The 18567-nt window shown below is 41.8% G+C and overlaps 1 protein-coding gene, 1 long non-coding RNA gene and 1 pseudogene across 2 annotated transcripts; 1 reads left to right on the top strand and 2 right to left on the bottom strand.

Annotated features, from left to right (window-relative positions):
- Positions 1 to 219: 219 nt before the first annotated feature.
- Positions 220 to 1629, top strand: LOC125204970. The gene is made up of 2 exons (XR_007173682.1): positions 220 to 1349; positions 1431 to 1629. It is a non-coding gene; the product is annotated as an uncharacterized LOC125204970 (long non-coding RNA).
- A 2445-nt stretch (positions 1630 to 4074) lies between these two features.
- Positions 4075 to 7423, bottom strand: LOC125204965 (putative late blight resistance protein homolog R1B-12). Its single transcript, XM_048103737.1, has 3 exons — positions 7042 to 7423; positions 4614 to 6949; positions 4075 to 4251 (listed from the first exon to the last, which is right to left on the bottom strand). The coding sequence occupies exons 1-2, from the start codon at positions 7349 to 7351 to the stop codon at positions 4626 to 4628; spliced, it is 2634 nt and encodes an 877-aa protein (XP_047959694.1). The 5' UTR covers positions 7352 to 7423; the 3' UTR covers positions 4075 to 4251; positions 4614 to 4625.
- A 3532-nt stretch (positions 7424 to 10955) lies between these two features.
- LOC125206529 lies at positions 10956 to 18567 on the bottom strand (annotated as a pseudogene).

The raw sequence follows: 18567 nt of genomic DNA, 5'->3' as shown, positions 1-18567 counted from the left end.
TTTGCACATTAAACGCAGCGGAAAAATTCATCAGAGGTGCAAAACGATTCCTGGTATCAATTCTATCATTTTTGGGGGCCAATTCGGAATTACCAATTTTCGTGGGTGACTTATCGAATTTTATAGGATCTGGGGGCTTATATTTAAAGTGGGGTTCCAGATGAAATTTAGGCAGACACTGGGGATTTAATTGCAAATTAAAGACTTTATTAGGGTTTGGATAATGACCAAACCTGTTACCTCCATTGAAACCGCCGCCTTCCCAATTTGACGCCTCCCCTGCTCCAGCTCTCTCCACAAAATTTTCGACCCGGATTCCACCGCCTCCGCTGCCGCTGTTGTCGCCGCCACCACCAGAGTTGATTTCGGTGTTGTTCAGTTTGTTCCCGTCACCGATTGCTCCTCCTTCTCCGGTGTGATTTCGGCGTTCTGCCGTTGCCCCATTTCTGCGATGTTGGCGGCGCCAAATTTCGCCTAAGCTCGTGCCCTCTGCCTCTCATCCCACCATTCCGGATATCCCACTCGTAGAAAGCAATTCTCCCTTGTGTGTTTATTTTTCCCACAGTGGGAGCACCACAGCTTGCTCTTATCAGGTTTTACTCCGGTTTGGTGTGTGGCTCCTCCGGCAGGTGGCGGTCGCGGTCCATTCTGGTTAATCGGTCGGTCTCTTTGCGCTCCAAATCAGTAACCTATCTCCCCCGACGATGCATCGGCACTTCCTACACCAGAGACGTCTCCGATGAGTGAAGAGGACGCCAGTGGCATGATTTTCCGTCGAGCCGCCTCCCTCATCACATATCCGTAGGCTTCTTCGACTGAGGGGTATGGCTCTAGTTTGAGGATGTCAGCCGGATCCCAGCGAACTCCTCATTCAATCCGGTGAGGAATTTGATCAACGTTTCTCACTCGAGTGTTACTGGAACTGCTTGACCCCTTTATCACAGCACGTCACCGGCGATTTTTGGATTCTGTCGACACGCACCCGCAAACCGTGGATTCGACGGTAATAAGTCTCGAGATCCATATTCCCTTGTCTTATTGAGATTACCTTGTCTTCCAGGTCATATATGAGGTATGGATCCGCCTTGCTCTCGAAGGTGATTTGTAAGTTGTCCCATAGCGCTTTGGACGTCTGGTGATGGGCAAAATCGGCGAGAATTTCAATTTCGATATTGTCGACGATCCATGAGAAAACCACGAGATCGGCCTCCTCCCACTCGCGGTATCCCTTGCTATCTAGTTCGGGTGGTTCGTAGGTGATATGGGAGTATCCCCTTCTACTCCCTATCGCGACCTTTATTAGTCGTGACCACAACGGGTAGTTCTTCCCGTTTAATTTGAACACCACGGTAACATTCCTTATCGTTCTTAATCTGGATGATTCGGTTGTCATTTTCTACTCCTCTGAGTCTGACATATTTGTGTATAAGGAAAGGGACTGGTTTTTGTGTTTGGTTTTGGTTTCTTGGCCGAGAATTGGATATGAAATAGGCTGTGATGAAAGTTTTCTTAGCCATAATTTCTCCTGCTCTGACACCATGAAGAAACGAATTGGGGGATAATTTCTGTAATCTTATGGCTTGATTTATAATTACAGTGGCTACAGCCTTTTATATGCAAAGGATTCAATTACATATGGTAATACAATCATTGAGATCCTATTCTATTTACAGAGAATGATCAATTAGAATAAATCACATTAATGCTATGATTTCTTTCCAACAGTTTGAGCTGAAGCCAAAACTTAATCACTACAATGTTTCAACTTAATTGAGCGAAGTGTTGGTATGTCTCACATGCAATACTGCATGATGAAGATAGAAAATTTAATTAATTAGCAAAAATATCACATGTTATAACACAGAAAGAGAAAAATAAAATAAACATAGAAAGAAAAAAATAAAATAATTTGGTAGAAGACAAAAATAAAAAAGAGAAAAGGGACACTGAATAGGATAAGAAATTAAAGTGTCATCCACAGGTTTCGCACCTGAGTCTCTGAGATGGCAACAAGGTAATATGTTTACCACTGCACCACTACTAGTTTTTTTCTTTTGGGGTACACTCGTAGCCCTATGTCCTCACTTAAATCCGCCACTGCATATCGATGACGATGGGCATTAATTACTCGTGAAGACAAACAAGTTTGTACTTTACTCATGAAAATCTAATTTATGTAAGTAAATAAAAATAAACTTAACTCAATTATGAAAGCGAAAATGATATTTTGCATTTAAGTTTCTATCTTCATCTCATTTTCTAGAGTGAAATAGATTCGATTAGCCATTTAATCAAACAGTTCAAATTTTTTATAATCAAAGAACTGAAAATTATTCGTTTTCTCACCAGCATTTATCTTGTTCAGGGATCATTTTCCATGGCAAAGATAAAGAGCTTACAAATATGCTATTTATTGAGTGGGCCGCATGTGAAAGCCCACAGGATAATCGGATTGCTGTTCTCGTCCATTTAGCCCATACGACACTGGATTTAGCCCAAAATCAACAATTTGCATGTGAAACAAACATTAATTTGCTTATTACTTATATTGAAGTGGAAAAAACCGTCGTCGTGTACTCCCTCCGTCCCGGCTAAGATGACACATTTCATAGCCGGCACGGGATTTTAGGAGTTATTATTTAATGTATTTAATTGGAGAGAGAAAAGGTGGGTTGGGGTCAGGGACGGAGCCAGAAATTCTTAGCACGAGGGGCAAAAATATACATAAAGATAATTTAAACATTCTAGAAGGGGCAATTAGTAGAAGATTAATATAAAAATTTCTATAGAAAGTTATACATATATAAAGGTAGTTATGCCCTATCTAGTATTTAACTAGATCCGTCCCTAGTTGGGTTATTAAAATAGAGAAAGAAAGAAAGATGAATATTTTAATAGGGTGATAAAAGTGGTTGGATGTATTAATTAGAGAGAGAAAGTTTCCAAAAAAGGAAAATGTGTCATCTTAAGTAGGACGGAGGGAGTAGTATATATCTACATTATCTATGTAATTGGACCATGGAAAAAAGCCTATGGTTTGGATATGGGCTAGTTAGCCCAAAAATATTCATAGATTTATGAATTTATCATTTATGGAGTGTAAATTTCGAATTTGATCAACTTCGTTTTTGAAAACCTCAATTCTTAAGAACATTAAAGATTAAACTTATTTAAAAGCAAGACTGCCATGGTTGATTTTGCCCATTTATAAAGATTAAAGTTATTTAAAAGCAAGACTGCCATGGTTGATTTTTCCCATCTATATTTCTGAATATTTGTCAATCTCCAACAACAATTGAGGAAGCGCTACTTTATTCATAAAATCGAAATAACGAAAACGAATTTAAGTAATTAAAGTGAAAATGAGAGTTTGCAATATAATGGTAATACACTTCATTTTCCCTTTAATAAACTATAAAATCAGTTTCAGCTTGAAAGTTGAAACACAACCAACACAAATTATTTTTATTTTATATGTTTAACCAACTAATGCTTTGAGAACTTTCACATATGTCTTATTATCATCAAAATTGAAATAAAATATACCAACTTACGAAAATGCATAAGAAGCTTTGTGATCTCATTTTCTTAGTCAAATACTACTCCCTCCGTCCCACAAAAGATATTACATTTTTCCTTTTAGTTTATCCCACAGAAAATGTCACATTTTCCTTTTTAAAAAAAGTTCTCTCTCACATGAATATAAAAATTATATTTTCTCTCTTTATTTAACACACAAAACAAAATCTCCTAAAATCTCATACCGCCCTACAAGTGTGACATCTTTTATGGAAATGAGGGAGTATTAATTTCAATAGGCTATCTCATCAAACAGTTCATCTTCGTCAAATAAAAAGCTGGGCTGGCTATTGAGATCTCTATGTACATGTATGCTGCTAACTATAGTTCATACTTTGTTTATGAAAATCCAAATTATAAAAAAGAATTTAATAAACCTAAAGGCAATTAAAGCGAAAACGGTACTATTTTGCAATAGTACATTCTTCTATAAAGTTTATGCTTAAAACACCACCAACACAAAATCCCAATCTCAACATATTATAAGTAACAGTGTGAAAAGGGCAAACTCACATAATAACATTAACTTGCAGAAATAATATTCTCAATCTTCAAATGATAAAAGACAATGGCAAATAAATTACAAAATGAGAGTACTGCAAACACAACTTCGAATAGCACCTTCTCCTACTACAAGCATCTTCATCTTTAAAAAAAAGAGCAACCGATTTCCTTCATGATGATCAAGTGTTAGTAATGAAAAATGAACAAAAAATGATTAAAACATGAATTTCAGGGTACTTAATTAATATGCGTCTTTTTAGGTAGTTAATTATGTATCCAATTTTCGATGTTTTTTTTTATGAAACGGCTGTTTACTAAATAAATTAATACGGAGTAGTAGTTGTTTCCGGAACTACTTATACAAGTTGGTTAAGTATGCTAATTAATTGACATAAGCCTTGTATACCACATGCATTTTATCATAATCCTGAAACCATATAATTTTGTAAGAATTTTAAAAGTGAGGACTATCAATAAGGTAAAAAAGCATAATACAATAATTATTAAGTAAAACAAGGTTGAGGTGTTACCTTAAAAATTCTTCATTCAACAATGATTCGAAGGTCTTGATTGTCGAGTTCCTCTTGCTCCTCCTTTATTGTTTGAGCTGAAGCCACCACTGACTCACTACAACGTTTCAACTTAATTGAGTGAAGTGTTAGTATTTCTCCGATGCATGAAGGAATCTCTGTTAACCGCGGTAGATTACAAAGATGAAGGTGCTCAAGGCGTGGAAAGTGGGCGCTGTCTGTGATCCAACACTCAAGACCACAACGTTCAATCTGCAAGAACTTGAGACTTGCGAATTGGTCTTCGGACGTTTCCCACTCAGACCCAATGAAGGAATTATCTTTCAGCTTGAGAATTTGAAGATGGGGCAACCAACCTATTTTTGTCTCCATGTCTTCCCATGAGAGCTCTGTATCTTCTAATGTCAACTTCTTGAGGGAACGCGGGAAGCTGACTTGTTTTATCATATGAGTGTCTAGTGCAGAAGCACAAAGCTGAAGAGTTTCAAGTTTGTGGAGGCAACAAAGATTGTAGAGACGGTAATAATCTTCTTCTCCTGAGGTGTCTTTTCCCGAGGCATCTTCTCCCGAGGAGTCTTCTCCTGAGGTGTCTATCTCTCTATCATAGTATAGCTTCAATGTTTTGATATTTGGGATCCTTTTAAGCACCCCATCCCCAAACTTGAGATTGCTAACCACATAAAGTGTCTGTAGGTCTTCCAACACCATATTATTTTCGTCGTTGAAAGAATCAGGCAGACAATATGCACCATCAAGTGTCCCTTGCAAATCGGTCATCATATGCCTAAGTTTAGGCATCTTCCAAATCTCGCAAACATAATCCTTACCGATATCAGATAATATTAGTATCTGTAAATTCCAAAGGAAGTAGACCGAAGAAGGTAAAGGATGCTCATCAACAGTCATACTAAGAACACGCAAGTTAACAAGCTCACGAAGAATTTCTTCACAACAATCACGACTATCTTCTTCCTCGGAATTTTGCTCAAGAGAAACTAGCTGCAACAATCTAAAATTATGTGATAAACTCTTTGGAAATACCCAAAAAACCATCCGCACAAGTATTGCAGATTCCAAGGATTGAATGAGTGGAGCTGTATATTCATCTTCCCTGAAACTGCTTACGATACGGCGTTGAGGATTTACAGCTTCTGGAATGCTCTCCTCTCCGAATACATATAAAAACTTCAATTTCTGAGCTTCTCTTAAACATAGATCCCTCAACAGATCATGCATTTTCATTGATTTAATTTTCCCACAGCTATCGTATTTTTCAACTATAAGCATATTTCTACCAACAAGTTCCTCCACATACTCTTCTGCTATCCCTTCCAAACACTTCCCATTAATTGGTTTTACATATCCACTAGCAACAAAAACTAGGACGTGCTCAGATACTTTTATTCTATAATCTTCACCATAAATTCCCATAAAGAGAAAACATGGTTTCATATGAACCGGCAAATTATTATAACTCATGTATAATACTTGCAAGCAACTCTCATTATCATCCAAATTCACAACTGAACTTAAATTCTTTTCAATAAATCCCCACTTTTCATTTGTTCGTTCAGATTTTGATAAGAGTCCCCCTATCACAGCAACAAACAATGGAAGTCCCTTACAACCTTCCACAATCTTTTTCCCAACATCCTCCAACTCAAGAGGGCAAACTTCTTCCCCAAACACAGTTTTGCAAAATAGGTCCCAACTAGCATCCTCATCCAAAAATTTCAAGTCTAGACCATTGGAGTAGTTAAATTGAGATGCCAAGTTTGATAGCCTCGTAGTCACTACTATTCTACTCCCATTTTTATTATCCGGGAAGAATCTCCTAACTCGATCCCATGCCTCTATGTTCCACATATCATCCATTACAATAAAATACTTCCTTCCAAGCAAATACTTGTAAAAATGATCTCCTAACTCATATTCACTTAAATCATCCCCCTTCCCCATGCCTACTTGATCATGAACTTGTCTAAGAATTTCTTTAGCATTATACTCTTGAGAAATTGTAGTCCATGCACAAACACCAAAAGACTCCTGGACAAGTGGACTTACATAGATATTCCGAGCAAGAGTGGTCTTGCCTATCCCACCCATTCCAACGATCGGGAGAATTTGGCGAGCGGATCCTCCTCCGGTGATCTTGTCCAGCATCTGAGCCAAGACATCATCAAAACCAATCATGGTGACATTCTTAGCAGTGGAAGTAGATCTAGACGAGCCTGCAGGAGTAACAGATTTCATGATGTGAGGCTGATCTTGGACTACCATGTTCTCATCAATCTCAATCTTGATCAAATTCATGCTTTCTATCACCTTCTGCAGACCTGTTGAATACAAATGACTTTATTAGAAAATTGTGGCAACTTGAAAACCAAAACAATGATTTATGTATAAGGCTTCAGGCAATCAACAAGACCTTGATAGAATTCAGGTGAGCTTATGTGTTGTACATCAATGTTTGACCGAGCACGAATTTGATCGACAATATAGGACTCGATCACATCTTCAGCATCGTAAGCTGCTTCAGCTATGCGACTCTCCCAAATATCCTCATCCTCGGTGTAGCCACCTTGGGGAGAATAGCTTTCAAGAAAATGTTGCAGGGATGTAACCGCTTCAATGAGAGATTCAAGCTGTTTTTGGTGGATAGAAATTGGAGGGTTTGGATGTGTTTGAATTTGATCTATAATATTCATCACAGAAACAAGTGCTCCATATGCAGCCATTTCAGACCTTTTTTTCTGGTTTTGAGAGAACCGGAAAGGTTTTGAAAGACTATGTGAAGTAGACTTTGATAATTGCGAAGACTTAAATACAATGTTTATCACTAATTTACAGAAAGTAGAGTCATTTAATTTTGAGAAATGAGAAGCATAATTTTCTAACTTAGGCGAATTTAATTCGAAGAAATTGCCAAGACTTAAGCTTGTAGGCCCTCCAAACAAGTGGTTAGTTGAGTCAATTAATGGTTACCTAACTTGCTCGCAAATTTATGAAGCTCAACTACCTCATCTTCAATCATCCAACTCACTAATCAATTCAATTTTTCACCCACTCAAAAGAAGAAAAAAAAACAATCACTTCATCAGATTCCACTTACTACCAAATCTTATCATGCAAAAATAGCGTTAGAGTTGATTTGTCAACGCCTAGACTTATTAACTAGAATTTGTCAGAGTAATCATGAATTTTAGTCAAATTTTGATTTGTTTGCGCAAATTTATAAACCGACCGTAGAATGATGAAATTTAACATATTTCTCCATTTTCGCATGAGTCTAATTTGGGTGATATTGTATCAAATTTAGCATCCGAAAAATCAACTATGATGGGATTGCTAGTGAATTTTAGCATTTTTCTCCATACACTTATCAAATAGTCCAGCTCACTCATGACATCAATTTGAAATGGGAATCGGCATGTCTCTATGTTGGATATTTTAGTGTAATTGGATTAACTTGATTGATTAGTATTATCATATTGATACATCATATAAGTATGGAGGTGCGGAGTGCATGCTTATTTGAATTCATAATGATGTTAGGGGCGAAGCCCCTTAATAGATGAACGAGGGTCCGGGGGTAGCGCCCCCGGGTAGCGGGGTCCAAGGGGCAGCAGCCCCTGGCTGGAGTCGAGCTGTGTAAGGGTTTAGGGTCAGCTTGGAAATTTTTTATTTCCAACAAATTTGTTGTGTAAGAAATTCATCCGAAAATGTAATTTCTGAAAAGTCAAAGGACTAATTTGCAATTTCGGAAACCTTTGAAAAATCAGTTAATTTCGGTTATGCTGTTGCATCTGTTCATCTTCTTAAAATGATCGATTCTTTTGGTTCTGTTTTCTCTTCTTACATATCAACACATGAAAGTTCTTTTTCTTCTTAATTTTATCCGATCAAATATTTTGGTAGAACCACCGAAATTGATTTGATCTGAAAGTGCACGACTTTCAGATTATCCGTTTTGTTCAATATTCTAAATCTCCCTAACACTCTAGGTCTCCGCACAGCGCCGCGAGCTCGTTCTCCGGTGGCGTGATCATGCTGCCGAAGCTGATGTAGACGACCGATCTAGGGCGGTTTTAGCTTCCCAGCCATGAGAGGCATCCTGTTTCGTCGGCGGCCGGGGGCGCCGCAGAAGCGAGGATCGAAGGGCCGACGTTGAGGAAATTGACGGCGGTGGATTTGGGGAGATGCTCCACCATTTTGTACAGCGTGATCTCCAAGCGGCGACGCGTTGTTTCCGAGGAAAACCTCCGGCGGGAGATCGGCCCGTGGTCGCCATTTCCAACCCTGGAGTGAACGACAGAGCTTTCTCTTGTTTCGCCGTTTCTGCAACATCATGCATTTCGTCAAACACTTTAATCTCAATACTCAAACAAAAAAAACTATGGTCCATTTGATACATGGAATTGGAATTTGAATTGGAACTGGTACTACTCCCTCCGTTCTATAGCAATGGAGGCGTTTCTTTTCGGCATAGAGATTAAGAAAAATTGTGTTAGGTGAGTTGTAAAGGGAAAATAAAGTGTAAAATGAAAAAGGTAGAGAGATGAAGAGAGAAAAAAAATACGAGAGAGGAAAGTAAGGTGGAAAAATGTGTTGATTTTTACGGAAATGATTCTATTATTATGAAACGTACCAAAATGGTAAAATGACTCTATTACTATGGAACAGAGGGAGTATAATTCTATGGCAATTCAATTTCAAATGATATACAAAATTGAATCAGAGAATCGTCACCAGTTGATTGAATTGATCTAACGATTTGATCAGTGTAGACGTGTGCTGACAGCGAGAACGAACCAGAAGCCCAGAACGGCACCCATGGCACCCCTCTTTTCTCAGCCACATCACTCGAAAACCACGAGGCGCACCGTCCCACACGTCTCGCGCCCGTATATTGTCGCGCGCGGCCGCATTGAATAGCGCGGCATTGGATGCCGCGCTGTTGAAGAAAGAAAACCGTGCGTATGGTGCGGAGGCGGCCAGCCTCCGCACCAGCACGAGCAACGGGCCCGCGTGTGATCCGAAAGGGAACGCTAGGACAGCGATGTGTGATTTAGATGCCATGATTTTGGTTTATGATATTTGCGCAAGATATATTCAAGAAATTGATAGGAACTTATATAGTTCGAAGAATAGCGGTATTTATGTATTGTACCTAATTAATCAGCAATAATGTTCAATAATGTTCTTGCGTGGAAGAAATAAATTCGTGAAGACCTATATACCTTTTCATTTCAACATGTGTGTATGTTATAGAGACCTATGATAAGTGTCTTGTGTGTGTGAGTGAATGAACAATACTTCATCCATGCGAATAGGAATCTCATTTTTTCATTTTAGTCCGTCCGTGAATAGGAGTCCCGGTTCATTTTTACCATAAATGGTAATAGGGTCTAACATTCCACTAATTCATTTCATTCATATTTCATTTAAAACTAATGTATACAAGTGAGACTCCTATTCTATTGGCAAATAAAACTAAAAATATAACATATAACTGTCACATATCGGTGTCAAGAAAAAACTAAAACTAGTATATAAGTCTCATGGGACCCTCCTCCTATCATCAATTGGTTTTATGATGGAACCCATGGATTTCTATCATATTCCACTAACTTTTTTTCAACGGAGAGAGTATATAATACGGGTTTTAATGTGTAATTGATAAAGTAAGAGTATGAGATAGAAAGCAATTGATAAAGTAAGAGTATGAGATAGAAAAATGTAAGAGAGAAAGGAAAAATGTAGTGGAAGTGGTATTAGTAGATTGTGTGGCCCACGTTATTAGTAGTTCAAAACTTTTCTTAATTGAGACTTTATCTAATTTTGGGAGACGTCCGAGACGAACAAGGGAACGATGTATTGCTTTGTAGTAATTTCCTTTATCAAAATCTCCAGCTAAGATGACATATTGCTTAGCCGGCACGGGATTTTAGGAGTTATTAGTTAAAGTGTTTAATTGAAGAGAGAGAATGTGGGTGTAAGTATTAAAGTAGAGAGATAAAGAAAGATGGATATTTTAATAGGAGTGAGAAAAAATGGTTGAATGTATTAATTGGAGAGAGAAAGTTACCAAAAAAATGAAATGTGTCATCTTAGTTAAGACAAACTAAAAAAGAAAACGTGTCATCTTAAGCGGGACGGAGGGAGTAGGTTACTAACGGCTTTTATAGAAATATTCATGCTATCTTCAAGAGATCCTAGTTTATTTGCTAATTGTGTTTGAGAAAATTTATAAAATTCAGAGTCAATGTCATCCATTTAGAATTTTCAAAATGCCACGTCAGATACAATTTCTCCCCAATTTGACCACACAAAAAATTAGAGTCAAAGTGGGATGAGATTTAGAAGTTTGTGGAAATTGTTAGACGAAGTCCCTTGAGAATCAACGGCAGCCAAAGCCTTGTTCCTCAGCAGACTAAGGGTGTCCACTATAGGCGAGCCGCGGCCGGGCCACGGGAGATCCGAGAGCCGCGGCTCCCTATAGTGCGGGGGTGGGCAGCCGCGGCGGGGGGGGGGTGGACGTGGGCGCGCCACGATCGTGGCCTGGCCGCGGTGCTTGGGCGCGAGCCGCGGCCCTCCTATAGCAATGGCCACGAGCCGCGGCTCTCCCCTTTTCCGATTTTTTTTTTTTTAATTTTCGAATTTTTTTCTATATATACCTAAAATTCATATCTTATTTTTACTCTACTCTCACACACAATTTACCCTATTCCCTTCAATTTGAATTTTTGTGAAATGCAAGGCGGAGACGATCCCGGTTATGGAGATTCGGGAAAGGGGGGCTTTCCACCCCCCAACGCTGGGGATCGAGTCCCACCCCTCCTCCATCCCAGATGTGGAGTCCGCCATCGCCGGCGCCGTGGCTACAAACACCCCAAAACCGGGTTCAGTCCTCGGCCTATCAGCAGAGATATGCGGGTCGTACCCAACCAGGAACGGGCGACTATCGACCCAACATGGACGCGATTAACTTCCCGTCCCAATTTCAATCCTCCCCATTTCAGAGCAGTCATTCTCCGCTTGATGAATCTGATAGATTCACATGGGAACAATTGATGGGGTCGCCTGATACCCCGACGCCAACGTCCGGTCGTGTAGAGACGGGGAGAGGAGGCGGTGGAAGAAGCGGCGGCGGCGGGCGTGGCGGAGGATCCGCGCGAGGTGACGGCGGGCAGGGCGGCGGCCGCGGCGGCGGCGGGCAGGAAGGCGGCGGCGGTGGTCGACGAGGGTTTTTGTCCACAGACGCCGAGTCCATTGCTATTGCTAGGGCATGGGACGCGGTGACGACAGATGCCATAGTTGGCATGGATCAGACCGACTTATGCTTCTGGCGGAAAGTCTTGGTGGTGTACAATGAATTCAAACCGTCGGGGAGCGTCGACCGTACACCCGATCAGATTCGGAAGAAGTTCGGCAGGATCACTACAGCTCTTCGGAAGTTCATTGGTATATACGAGAACCAACTGCGCACTGCTGAGAGTGGCCGCAGCGAAGCCGACATAAAATCCTTGTTGATGCAGTTGTTCAATGTGCACGTAGGCAAGAAGTTTACCTACTGGGCAGAATTCCTCGTTCTGCGGGACTCCCCAAAATTCAGAGCCATCTGCGAGAACGCGTCTGATTTTGGTCCAATCCGTACAAGACGGGGCAGGGGCGGCAACCGTAGCAGTAGTAGCGGCGGTTCAAGGACCTTCGACGAGCCCCCCGTTCACTATCCCAAAGTGTCCACGGCCCCTAGGTCAACAGTCCGCAATCCGAGCCGCTAGATCCGCCTCCGCCGCTGCCTCCCAACACTCTGCTGCGGGCCCGTCTACACCCGCTCCCGGATCGGCCCGAGCGGCATTGCAAAACACCCTAGCCGTGCAGATGATAAAGGAACTCAAGGACACTCTGGCCTTGTATGAGAAGTCGACCGACTCGACTACCAAGATGATGTACTACGACCTTATAGTGAGGCTGAGGTCGTTGTTGGGGTGGGAGGACACGGCGGCGGCGGCGACGGGACCTCAGAGCGGTGGCGGTGGTGGTGACGATGATGACGTTGGCGATGACGATGCAACGGGTGAAGATGAAGTGGCGGATTCTGATGATGAGACCGAGTAGTCGGCGATGGCGGTGTTTTTTTATGTTTTTGTTTGCGTGTTCCAAAACAATTTTCGTTATAATTTTACCCCGTTCTATAATACAACGAAGATTTGGTTTTCGATTTAGTTTTCATTAAATTATGCATTTTATTTAATTATTGTAGTCTAACAATTTTTATTGTAGTAGAATTAAAATATAAATAAAATGGAAAAAATAAAATTTTTGGTGGCTTGGCCATTTCCACTATAGTGGGAAACATGGGCATTGGTGGCCCGGCCACGCTTTGTGGCTTGGCCCGGCCAACTATAGTGGACACTCTAACATTCTCTCTCATCTTCACCCCTTTCTCCCTCCTCATCATCTCCTCCAAACACTCAATCGCCCCCTTCTCAGTAAACACGCCGCCTTCGACCCTCACCCCAATCCTCCACAGATCCGCCACCATTCTGCTGTTCAGCGTCTGCTCCGCGAAAACCGGCAAGCAGATCAACGGAACGCAGCTCGCGATGCTCTCTAAAATCGAATTCCAGCCGCTCTGGCCGACGAACGCGCCGACGCTCTCGTGCGCGAGGATCTGCCGCTGCGGCGCCCACGCCACCACCTTCCCGAACGATTCGTCCGATCGACGAATCCGATCGGGAGGGATCTCATTGCCTGTTGCTTAATCGACAGCAGGAATGGAAATCGGCATGTTTCTAGGGCTTCGCACAGCGCTATGAGATCGCTCTCCCGCGGCATGACTGCGGTGCCGAAACTGATGTAGACGACTGATTTAGGGCGGTTTTGGCTCCCCAGCCACGAGAGGCATCCTGATTCGTCGGCGATTTCCACGGCCGGGGGATCTGGCGAAGCGAGGATCGAAGGGCCGACGTTGAGGAAATTGGGGAATTTCGATTTTAGGTCTTTTGTGATGATCGGATCGATTTCCTCTAACTAATTCAGGACGATGGCGGTGGATCTGGGGAGACGCTCCGCCATTTTGTAGGCCGCCACCGCCATCGGCGACGGATTGCTTCCGAGGAACACCTCCGCCCGTAGATCTGCTGCGGTCGCCATTTCCAATCTTGGAATGAACGACAGAGCTTTCTCTTCCGTTTCTGCATTTCGTCGAACACTTTACGCTCAATTATAAATACAGAAATTTTTGAGTGAGAGTAAAAATCGGAGAAATGGGAGAATCATCACCTGTTGATTCGATTGATCTAACGATTTGATCGGCGTAGACGTGCGATGACAGCGAGCACGAACTAGAAACCCAGAACGCCACTCATGGCACTCCTCTTTTCTCAGCAATGTCACTCGAAAACCACAGGAACGCATCGCTTACTAGGCACCGGTAGAGATGCCCAAGGTTTTCGGTTCCGGCGGTTAACCGCGAAACCGGAACCACCGGTTCCGGTTCGGAACCAGAACCGTGACAAAAATCTTGAATCGGAACCGTGATAATTTGAACCGCGGGCCGGTTCCGGTTCCAAATTTAATGAACCGAAACCGTCACCGAACCGGCCGGTTCCGAACCGCCGGTTAACCGGCGGTTTCACGGTTCTGGCGAGGTTTTCGAGGCGGCCAGCTTTCGGTAGGATGGTCGGCTTTTTCAGGAGGTTTTTGACCAAAACCGGCGGTTAACCGCCAAACCGGCGGTTTTCGGTTTTGGTGCGGAACACAAGGCTGACACGTTGCAGCTTCGATGGGATGGTTGAGTGCAGGTGGTCAGACGGTTTGTTGACCAAACCGGCGGTTTCGGGTGTAAAACCGGCGGTTTTCGGCGGTTCCGGCGGTTTTTGACCGTTTTACAATTTTTTTTTTTTTTTTTTTATATTCGAATTTTGAATTCAATTTCAGATTTCCCCCCAAATTTTTATCTATAAATACCCCCCTCTATCCTCACTTACATTTACCCCACTCTTGTGTTAATAAGAGTTTCTCTCTTCAATCTCCCAATTCTCTCTCTTTGTCTCCCATTTCTCATTGTGCTATTTGTGCTTACATTTGAATTATTCAAGTGCTACTCTTATATTACGCATTGTTATACTTGATCTATAGTTCTATAAGTTGTCTTTCTCAATTGCTAAAACAAAAAAAAAATTATAAGTCCATATTTCTACTATAATTCCATAAACTATCAAGATGTCTTCATCCCGAGAAGGTCGTATTGATAAGGGAAAAGGAAAGTCCAAGAGGCCAAGTCGAAAATCCGTTATTGATGAGATTTCTCAAAGGAACATGGATATGTGGCAGGTTAATATTTATTATCTACTAAGAAGTTGGCATACTTTGAAAATGGCACGGGATTTTAGGAGGTTTTGTTTTGTGTGTTAAATGGAGAGAGAAAATATAATTTTTATATTCATGTGAGAGAGAACTTTTTCCAAAAAGGGAAATGTGACATCTTTTGTGGGACAAACTAAAAAGGAAAGTGTGCCAACTTCTCTGGGACGGAGGGAGTATTATCTACTAATATTATTAATTATGAATTACATTACATTATTGTTCATAATGTTATTTGATACTTTCGCTACAAATATTATTTTGTAGAATCGAGAAGAGCAAGATATGGCCAATGCTATTGCTCTCTCCCGCTCTCAATCCCAAGGCGGACGTGGATATGGAGGCGATGCTTATGTTGGTAGTGGTAGTGGTGCTCCCGGTCCCGGTGCCTATTCTCAACAAATTCCAACCCCGGTGAATCTTGATGACGACGATGATGACGAGGAGGAAGAGGAGGAGGAGGCGGAAGAGGAACAACAACAAGAAATGCCACCCCCACCCCCACCACCAAGGAGTCGTCGTGGTCGTGGTCGTGGACATCCTCCTCAACCTCCTAAACCAGTTGAAAGGACTTTAACCTCAGATATCATGGTCAAACATTTCAAGAAGGTACGAGATAGTACCGATCCGAACACTTTTAATGTGTATTGCAACTATTGTGAAAACGTATACACATTACGAAAGAGTGGAGGATATGGTACATTTACCCGTCACATGGAGAAAGCGCATCCGGTCGAGTTTGGTATCGCTCCAACCCAAACTCAACTCAACTTTCAACATGGAGGCGGGACCGGGAGTGGGACGGGTTCATCCCAAACATCAGGTATGTGTAGCAATACTCTTTTAAAATATGATCATAAAAATGCTCTTAATGTGATGTCTAGATTTGCTGTGATGAAACATTTTCCATTCAATGCTTTTGATAACGATGCTTTTGAGTCGAGTATGCGACAAGTTTATAATGCCGCTGCAAGAAAATTGAGTCGAACTTCTATGACTCGAGCTGTTGTTAGACAATGCATGGAAAAGAAGGTGCAATTAGGTACGTTTATTGTTAACTTGGGTCATAAAGTTTCGATTTGCTCTGATGTGTGGACTGATTGTTTTTGCAAAAATTCATATATGGGCATTACTGTGCATTTCGTTGATCACAGTTGGACTTTGAACAAACGTTTGATTGCATTTCGGGAATTTCCCGCACCACACACTGCACAAGCAATTGCTCAATTGATCATTCAAGTTTTGAATGAATTTCAATTGATCAATAAAATTTTTTCTGTTGGTTTTGATAATGCAAGTGCTAACACTGCTAGTATAGATGATCTCATCAGTGCATGTTCTCCTGTTATTGATGGCAAATATTTTCATGTGCGATGTATTGCTCATATTTTGAATTTGTGTGTTCAAGATGCGATCGATTTGTGGCAAAAGTATGTTGATCCTATTAGAACTGCTGTTAAATTGATTCATAACAAAGCTCCTATTGGTAGAGCTTGGAAGAAATATTGTCATAGCAAGCAGTGCAGGTACACCAATTTTCGTTTGGATGTTTCAACTCGTTGGAACTCGACGTACGATATGTTGGAGTCGACTTTGAACCACATTGAGTATTTATGTGATTTTTTTAGAACTTGCCCGCATGTTCCTTCTGATTTGCTTTTGATACCCTCTTGTTGGGACCACAGCATGGATTTGTTTCGATTATTCCAAGCTTTCAAAAATGCCACTGTTGAGTTATCCGGTGTTTATTATCCTACTTCTGTGCGCGTTTTGGAGCATTGCATGTATGTGGCAATTGGTTTTAAGACATGTGTGAAAAATACTCAATTCATTGAGTTGAAGGCTATTTTGTTTTATATGGTTGAAAAATGGTTGAAATATTTTGCGCGTATTCCAAATGTGTTCTTGATTGCAAAATGCTTGGATCCAAAGTGGAAGTTGCATGGTGTGCATAAAATTTTAGACATGTACTATGGTTGTTTGCACGATTTGGATTTTTCTCAACTTCGCGAAATGGGCTTGACAAGAGGAGAAAGCTTCGAACTAAATCTTCCGAATGTTGAAGAAATCAAACTAAGGTTAGATAGTGCGCTTCGTGCTCTCTTCGGGGAATATGAAATGCGATATAACACCATTCACCAGGTACGTGCTCCTCCTAGTCCTTCGACATTTGATTTTGGTGGCGGGAATTATAGCAATGTCATGATTGATCCCGACGTAGTATCACAATTGCAAGATCTATACGGTGCTACAACCAATAGGACTAGAGCTACTAGTGAGTTAGATATATATTTGGAATCGCGCTCTATTTTTCAAAATCCAGGTCCCCCTACTCAACAAATTGACGTCCTTGATTGGTGGGGAACACATGACAAAGAGTTTCCGATACTTTCGATAATGGCTAAGGAGATTTTCGCCGTTCCCGCTTCCACCGTCGCCGTGGAGCAAGCTTTTAGTGTCGGCGGTTGTGTCCTAGACGACAAAAGGAGCAATCTCTCCGCCAAAAACATGGAAGCCACTATGTTACTTGATGATTGGGCAAAGGCGGACATGAGAGCACAAGAGCCGGATTTCGACTTTCGTGTAGAGAGTGATGGTGAAGAGTTTTCCACCGATGACGAGGTCGGAAGCGAAGGCGCTCAACAATATCAATGACGGGGGGCGGTGAACGGCGAGCACGGCCGGCCAAAAAGGTAAGCAAGGTAAGAGAACTACGTGGGCTTTGATTCCTCAATAAAATTGTGGATACGTAGGCAACTCAACTTAAATTTGAAAAGTTTAACTTTGAAAGTTTAAGTTGAGTTCAAGCCCTTTTCAATTTTTTCCTTTTTCCCCCCATTTCATGGTTTTTTTTATTTATGTTCCGACGACACTTGTAAATTATATCACATTGTTGTATTATTGTAATGTATTGACAATTGTATTATTGTAATGTATTGTTGTCCGTTACAAGTTACAACTCAAATTCAATAAAATTGATATGATTTTCACCTTATTCGTCTTATTTCAATTTAAATTATCCATTGCCTTGTTCCAATTTATTGTATAAATCCAAAATTCCAAATTATATAAGCAGAAAAAAAAAATCGTTGGAACCGCCAAAACCGAACCGGAACCGTGAGAACCGTACGAAAACCGGCGGTTCGGAACCGGAACCGGAACCGCCGGTTTTGGAACCGGAACCGGAACCGTCAAAAAGCCTCACGGTTCGGTTCCGGTTCCTCATTTCGCGAAACCAGAACCGCCGGTTTACGAACCGTGGGCATCTCTAGGCACCGGATTTCGAGGCCGCTTTCCCGTTCCGCTTCTCGGATAGCGGTCTCGAAGTTCCCCGGGCAGGCCGTGAGGAACCGCTCGACCGCGTCGAACAGCGAGCCTGTCGCGGGCTCGCCGTCCCACACGCCGCGTGCGCGCGGTTGCGTTGAAAAGCGCGGCGTTTGACGCCGCACCGCTGAAAAATGAAAATATTGCGTCTGGTGCGGAGGCTCTCGAGCCTCCGGAGCCTCCGCACCAGGGCGAGTAAAGGGGGTACGTGTGATCCGAAAGGGAACGCTAGGACAGTGATGTGTAATTTAAATGCCAT

Source organism: Salvia hispanica, chromosome 2 (assembly GCF_023119035.1).
Source record: "Salvia hispanica cultivar TCC Black 2014 chromosome 2, UniMelb_Shisp_WGS_1.0, whole genome shotgun sequence".
Classification (NCBI taxonomy): domain Eukaryota; kingdom Viridiplantae; phylum Streptophyta; class Magnoliopsida; order Lamiales; family Lamiaceae; genus Salvia; species Salvia hispanica.
This window is presented reverse-complemented; position numbering and strand designations above follow the sequence as displayed.

Bases quoted from the DNA above. Each gene is read 5' to 3' on its own strand.
- LOC125204965 (XM_048103737.1), bottom strand. From the start codon at position 7,351: ATGGCTGCATATGGAGCACTTGTTTCTGTGATGAATATTATAGATCAA. The intron at 6,950-7,041 runs GTCTTGTTGATT...TGTATTCAACAG, and splicing joins CTCACCTGAATTCTATCAAG to GTCTGCAGAAGGTGATAGAA.